Source organism: Cynoglossus semilaevis, chromosome 16 (genome assembly GCF_000523025.1).
Source record: "Cynoglossus semilaevis isolate Cse_v1.0 chromosome 16, Cse_v1.0, whole genome shotgun sequence".
NCBI lineage: Eukaryota > Metazoa > Chordata > Actinopteri > Pleuronectiformes > Cynoglossidae > Cynoglossus > Cynoglossus semilaevis.
In genome coordinates, this window is record NC_024322.1 from 976,174 (window position 1) to 983,006 (window position 6,833).

At 41.2% G+C, this 6,833-nt stretch overlaps 1 protein-coding gene across 2 annotated transcripts in view; it reads right to left on the reverse strand.

Annotated features, from left to right (window-relative positions):
* Positions 1-792: 792 nt before the first annotated feature.
* The window catches only part of mao (monoamine oxidase), a 22,408-nt gene continuing 16,367 nt past the window's right edge, over positions 793-6,833 (reverse strand). For both annotated transcript variants that reach the window (XM_025063672.1, XM_025063671.1), the window contains 12 exons: positions 6,482-6,586; positions 6,299-6,390; positions 6,055-6,196; positions 4,965-5,114; positions 3,556-3,715; positions 3,337-3,433; positions 3,169-3,222; positions 3,033-3,090; positions 2,857-2,954; positions 2,664-2,775; positions 2,026-2,088; positions 793-1,937 (listed from right to left, as the gene is read on the reverse strand). In XM_025063672.1, the coding sequence (XP_024919440.1) occupies positions 1,779-1,937; positions 2,026-2,088; positions 2,664-2,775; positions 2,857-2,954; positions 3,033-3,090; positions 3,169-3,222; positions 3,337-3,433; positions 3,556-3,715; positions 4,965-5,114; positions 6,055-6,196; positions 6,299-6,390; positions 6,482-6,586 (1,290 nt within the window). In that variant the 3' untranslated portion in view covers positions 793-1,778. The remainder of the gene's footprint in view (positions 1,938-2,025; positions 2,089-2,663; positions 2,776-2,856; positions 2,955-3,032; positions 3,091-3,168; positions 3,223-3,336; positions 3,434-3,555; positions 3,716-4,964; positions 5,115-6,054; positions 6,197-6,298; positions 6,391-6,481; positions 6,587-6,833) is intronic.

Sequence of the window (6,833 nt, forward strand, 5' to 3'; positions counted from 1 at the left end):
GAGATGACGCGACAAGACAGCACAGCATTGTTATACAACTAACAGACACACACTTGTAGTTGTCAGCAGCTGGTCAGGAGAGCGTAGAAATAAATCAGAAACTTTTAGGAATTTCCTTGGCGATTGCGTTGCAGTCAGGTCTATTCTGGACTTATTTTGTTTCGGTTTTGTCTAAGTGAAAGCTGGGGCATGTTAAAGCTTTCACATTATAATAATTATAATATTGGAGGTTGTGTCAAATCGTAACAATCGTTGACTCCTAAGGTTGACTCAAAAAAAAAAAAAAAAAGTCGCACAGGCACTTTTTCTTTTTAGAAGAAAACACAAACACAACCACTTGCATTAAGGCACCACAGATAACAGTTATCACACACACACACACACACACACTGTGGTTGTATTTCACAACAGCGACACGGCTCCATTTTAAAAAAAAAGGAATTATCAGAATTTCCGTTTTTTTTATTATTCCGGTTGATGAACAATAAAACTGACTATTTGTGCCATATTTTTTTCCAATTTTAACATAAACATTTTCACCCACCCCCCCCCCCCCCGGCCATTTAAGCTTTTACAAACAATCCGAACTTTTGACACGTGTCAGTGTCAGTGTCAGCTACTGTTAAAAAAACCCGATGAGCGACATCAGAGAGGAGAGCTTTTAGAAGGACACCTGACGTACAATGGAATGGAATTGTGCCTTAGAACTCGTTTTTTTTTTTTTTTGAATGCAGAGTAGGGGCAAACAGTCCCATGAAAACTGAACATGGGGGTTTTTTTAAATTACAACCAGTCCCATGAAAACTGACCATGAGTGTTTTTACAAATTAAAATTTTTTATTTTTTTTTTTTAAAAACTTGCCAAAGCCTTAAACCTGCTTTTCATTTGAATAAAATAAAATAAATACACATCCGTTTACTGTTAAAAAAATGTGTCCGTTTTCACCATACACAGTGACACCCTGTGACTGACAGCCTGTACTGCGCCATAGGAGCAGTACGTACTTCCGGTGAACATTCACAGTGCATAGGGCCCCAATTCCGCAGGGCGGGGTGGGGTGTCTATTCATTTCTTATTAAAATGTTTGACATAGCTCGCTATCGCCATCTACTGGAAAGTCTAACTCATAACAGCTATAGCTGTGTTGACAGAGGAAAATATACATTTTGAAATGTATTTATATTTTTGTCATTCATTTCAATCTGTAGACTAGCATTAAGACAATGCTATCTGTGCTGTGATGGATGTCCACTAGGGGCCAGGGGGCAACTGGGTCGGTTTTGGTTCGGATGGTTGGGACCCGGCTTGAAAATCCTCGCTCGGGTCTAGAAAACAGTCTGTATGGTGTAAAATGTTCAAGGGAAAGGTTTTTGTTGTTTCAAGGGATTGGTTGACCAAACGCACCTGCTCGATGTCAGACATACACCTGCTAATGTAGAGAAAACCAGCACCAGAAATCAGCAGAGGTAAACACGCATGCACGCACGCACTAATCTATGGGTTTAATAATCATATGTGAGTGATATTTCTAAAATCTTTCTCAGACATTTTTACCAACGTCATCCTGACCTCTCTATCCATTTTGACTTGAATCGAATCTGAATCAGCGTCTGAGACAGTCTTTAAACCCCAGACTGTCTCTTTCTTGGCCGTACACCTATATTATATACCGTAAAAACCAGGAAGAGAAAAAAAAAAAAAATACATAACCTCACACCACATCCCGTAGGTCAGAACTCTGTGGTCTCCTGCGGAGGTTCTGAAGAGCAAAGCAGCGTTAGCGGCACCGGGGGCAGAGGCCCTTCTTATACGCCACAATTCCCGCAACGCTTAATGCGCAGAGAAGGGCCGAGGCTCCTGAAAACCTTATTAGGCCTTTAACTGAAGGAAGGTTACGCTCCCAGAAGGTGGTAATGAACGGGAAAGCAGGAACTTCCTGTCAAATCAGGAATTGAAGAAGAAAAAAAGAAAAAAAATTAGGGGTGAGTTTGAGTGACCGTACCTTTTCACGTACACTTTCTCACCTCACACGGAGGTTCGGACTGCCAGATCTGACTTTGGGGGATTTTACCCATCACGCACATGACCTGCAGGAAGAGACAGGAGATCAGTCAGCAGGAGGACCCAGAAGGAGGTTGATGAAAAAGAAGCATCTACTTAAAAGTTCCCAGCAAAATAATAATTGATTATTGTCTTTTGTATTTCAAAATATTTAAAGATCACTCAAATGAAGGAAAATCAAAATGGTCTAATTTCTGTTTTGAAGACATTCTTAGGACGTCGTAACTACTAGTGATGCTCTCATTGCAAATTTGGGCCAATTAGGATTCCCTTCAAATTACAGTGTATACAAAATGGTATATTAACATTTACATTACCAATATAATTTACATTAACAATATATAATTCTCATAATATGGCAATATACGGGGAAGAAAAGCTGCTCATGTTTGCTGGTTCTATACATTTTTTTTGGGGGAACTTTTGCCCTTCATTATGGCTCCCCCGGGCCGTAAATCAGACTCTTCTGATGTTTTTTTTTTTTTTTCCCCAATCTAGCAAAATGCTAGCTTGAGCTAGAATGGATGCACGAAGCGATCGGCTCATTGAGGTGCACTGATACCGACTGTATCATAATACTGTAACTTAATGTTATTAGCACCTCTCGCGCTGCCCTCTCTCCGGCCTGAACGGCACCTTCCATGTAGCCACTCCATTCCGATGCTGTTTCTGTTCCTGCGAAATACAATCGACCCACAGGCTCCCGTAACACCCTGACGAAAAGATAACACAAACAATCAGCTGAACGGATTTTAACGTCAGGATTAAAACAATTCCCGTGCTCCGTTTCCTACCGGCCGAACTGTGTGAGGATTCCGGGAGGGAAGTAGGCCGTGTAGCAGCCTCCGGAATATTCCTCCTCACACCAGTTTTTCTCCTCGTAGTGCACAGGCTAAATGGGTCACATTTGCCACATTATTGGTTTTGAGCCGGGGAAATTAATTTAATTTGATTCTAGAGTCGAACTTACGTGCAGAGCTTCTTCCGAGCAGAGAACCTTGGAGTAGATCTCACAGATTCTCTTCAGTCTGAGAAAACAAGTTTGGGTAAAAATGATCATCCAAAGCAAATGTTGTGAACTGTTAAAGTGTGCGTGATGGACTCACCTCTCCTCTTTGGTTAGGTCACACAGTTTTCTACACTTACGAGCCAGAATGAATCTGGAAGGAAAAAAAAATACATTTTTTTTTGTTTTTTTTTTTTGTTTCAGAGCCAAAGGCCTCCAGCGCCCTCTCCAGGCTCTAAATCAAGTGTGGTGTTGTCAGTGACTTTACCCCATGATGGCAGGAACAGTCCCATCAGGCTTTGTGTCGTCCAGGGTCAGACCTATGGGAGCTCCTTCCTCCTCGATCACCATGCTGCCACAGTAGCCTGGACATTTGAATTAATGTCTCCTCTGTTCTATGCCTTTCACATCTGTTTAGGTTGTACTCTTATTTAAAAAAAAAAAAAAAAAAAAAAAAATTCAAAAATCCAATTTCTCCGCTATTCACCTTTCTTCCTCCAGAAGTTCTCTTTGTAGTAAACCATACACTTGATGACTGAGCCCATAGGTACCCGGTGGATCAGCTGGTTCCTCAGCGGGGGCAGCTCGGGATTAAAGTGCATCTTCAGATTCAGGCCAGGAGGGGTCGCTATGATCACATACTTGGCCTAAAAGACAGCGCCGTGGGCAGCGAGGAGAGAGTAATAATAATTAGGGGACGTCTGATATTAACGTTTTGCCAATATTGTCCAAATACTTAACGTCCGATTTCAAGATCGACCGGTATCGATATTCATAGCCGTTTTTTGAACCAAAACTGTGGTAAACTTCTCAGCATCCCACAATTGATTCCAGAATATATGGATTATGGATACAGGGATTGCGTTATTGGGTTTTCATTATTTTTGGACGAAAAAAATTGCTAGTGATTCTTACAGATATTACATAATTACACTAATATCGGGCCGATAATATCGGATGACTGATATTTTTACACATCCCCCATAATAATACATTTATTCAATAACATAATAATATTATTGTATAAATGTAAAATATAAAACATAACACATTTAAGGTGAGACCAGCAGGTATAATGATATTATTGTATAAATGTAAAATAAAAAACATGTAAAAATAACACATTTAAGGTGAGACCAGCAGGGGTCAGTAGAGAGCTATATGACAATGATAAATATGACTGCTGAAACAGAAAAAATAACAGCAAGTAGATTTTGTGACTGATCCAAATCTGACAAAATGTCAAAAAATGTAAAACTGAAAAAAAAAAAAAAAAAAGTCTTCATAGAGATGGATCTAAGTCGTAACTGCTCATCTTCTTGTCGGGAGCTTCCTTAAAAACACCAACATTACAATCTACGGTGTCAGTCAGCTTGTCAGCCGTACATTGAGCTAACCAGCTAATGGCTAATGTGACGCAAGCTGATCGTCTAACGCATAAAAAATTAGCACACTAACACACCGGTTGAGTTAGTATTTTAAGCTGCTGCAGAGTGTGCAAATAGCCTGATCCGGCCCACCAAACTTTTCCGAATGATATTATTTATTTATATTCTCATTATACTTCTGCTTCTTTCCCTGCAATACCCACAATTCTCCAATAGATGGCGAAAATGCTAAAAGCATTTACACCTCATTTATCTTAGTTCCCATGACAACGAATCTATCTGCTCCTGACCTGGCGCCCCCTGTTCACTTTTAGGAGAACTGTGCCCCGCGAGTCAAAACGTTTGCCCAGGCCCAACATAGGCAACTCCCTATGTTGCCTCTAGGGGGCCGCCCCCATGGCAGGACGAGCTGAAAGTGACTCTTCAGACTGTGTGCTTCACAAACCATCTGCTCACTTTTATCCTTTTTTTTTATCTTAACGTGTCAGACTCAGGTTGTCGTCTTTACCTTGTAGATGTGTTTGCTCAGCGTCTCCACCGCCACCAGCTCCCCCGTCTGGTCGATGCTGTAAACTGCAGACTGAAGCTTCACTCGGTCGCCCAGCTCCTTGGCCATGCACTGGCTGATCTGACCGGAACCACCCACAAACTTCCTTTCCTGCAGAAAGATAAATCCAACATATGCTACATACCTGAGTTTGTTTTAATAAAAGATGCCTCTCCCTTTATTACACCGCTCCGTTACAGTATGTTCGGATTAAATTGGCAAATATAAATGTAATGATTTTCAATGTAGGCAGATCGCTTTTTCCCTGGACATTTGAATAATAGCTCCCATGCCAAAGAAATTGTGGCGCACCTGGCCTAAATACTTGAGACTTGAATCAGTAAAGATCATTAAGTTACCAAGCCATCTCTCTGTAGGACCATTAGAGTCTGGACCAACGTGTAGCGAACGGGTTCCCAACTTCCGGTCCGGGGACCGGTGCCGGTCTGTAGGTCATTTGGTACTGGACCACAGTGGGACACAGTGTAAAAATGTACTTCAGTTTCAGTAATTTACTTCATTAATAAAAAGCCATCATATCCCTTAATGTCCCAATGTTTCAAAGACTCTGATACTAACAGAATAAAGTCTAAAAGATTTTTTATTTACATATTTATTTCATTTTGGAAATTGAATAATCCTTCAACAATGGCGCGCTATTACCGGACTGCAGTAACGGCTGATACCGGCCGACTGGTCCTCGGTACGAAAAAGGTTAGGGACCACTGGTGTACAGAGTAAAAGACCAAAAAAAAATTTGCTTTATTATCTTTATCAGACTGATCTTCTGATCTTCTGATCTGAAAATCAGAAAATCATCAGATGAAGGAGCAAATAGTCGTTACTAGTGATCAGCTGCTGTGTACTTGACAGGGAAAAAAAGCAATACTTTACAGTAAAACATTTGTTGTACTCATAAATATCCCGACTACATGAATGACTCATTTGAAGCGTTGGGATGAAATGTTTGTGGCTAATGTTGTTCTGTATCAGTTTGGTTTGTGGAAAAATGGAAGAAATTCAAGACATCGCATGCAAGCGGACGCTCTACCTGCCCTCCGTTGGTAGTGGAGAAGATCCTCATGGTTCCTCCGCACTGCTTCACGTACCAGAGGAACCACAGCGCAGACACCTCGTGGGGTTCAGAGGTCACGTTCACGTTAATGAAGAGCGTGGCGAAGCGGCGAACAGTTCTACGGAGAGAAAAGATCGGAGGAACGGTTTAGGGATGGGTCCGACCTCGAACCGGTGCATTTTCAAACAAAGAAATGCTAGACGAAGCTCACGAGGGATACCTGGTCCAGCAAATCTTTTCAAAGAGCTGCTGCATACTCATTTTGTCCCACTCCTCTGCATGAGGAGCTCTCCAAGGAGCTTCCCTGGGAATCTAGAAGTGAGACAGGGATGGGACTCTTTAGAGGGGAAAAATGAAAGAAACAAAACAAAAAAAAAAAAATAAGGAAACAATCTCTCTTTACCTCTTTTCCCATTTGGTCCATCGTCCTCCACAGGTTGTTAAAGTCCAGCAGAACCAAAGGGTTCCAGAAGGGAGGGAATGAACCTTTAAAGGGGTACGACTTTCCCTGTTTGACACAGAACAAAGGCTCATCATCAAGCCAGAACATTCCAAATGTACTGCTAAATACTACTGCACAATTCGAATTTCACTATAATATTGAATATATATGTACATTATTTTCCAGAGTATAGGTCGGAATTTTTTTTTTTCATCCTTTGACTGGGTTTGCGACATATACACAGCTGCGACTTGTATATTAAAATATATAATTTCACATTTTGTTATTTTCACCCTGACAGCCACTAGAGGGC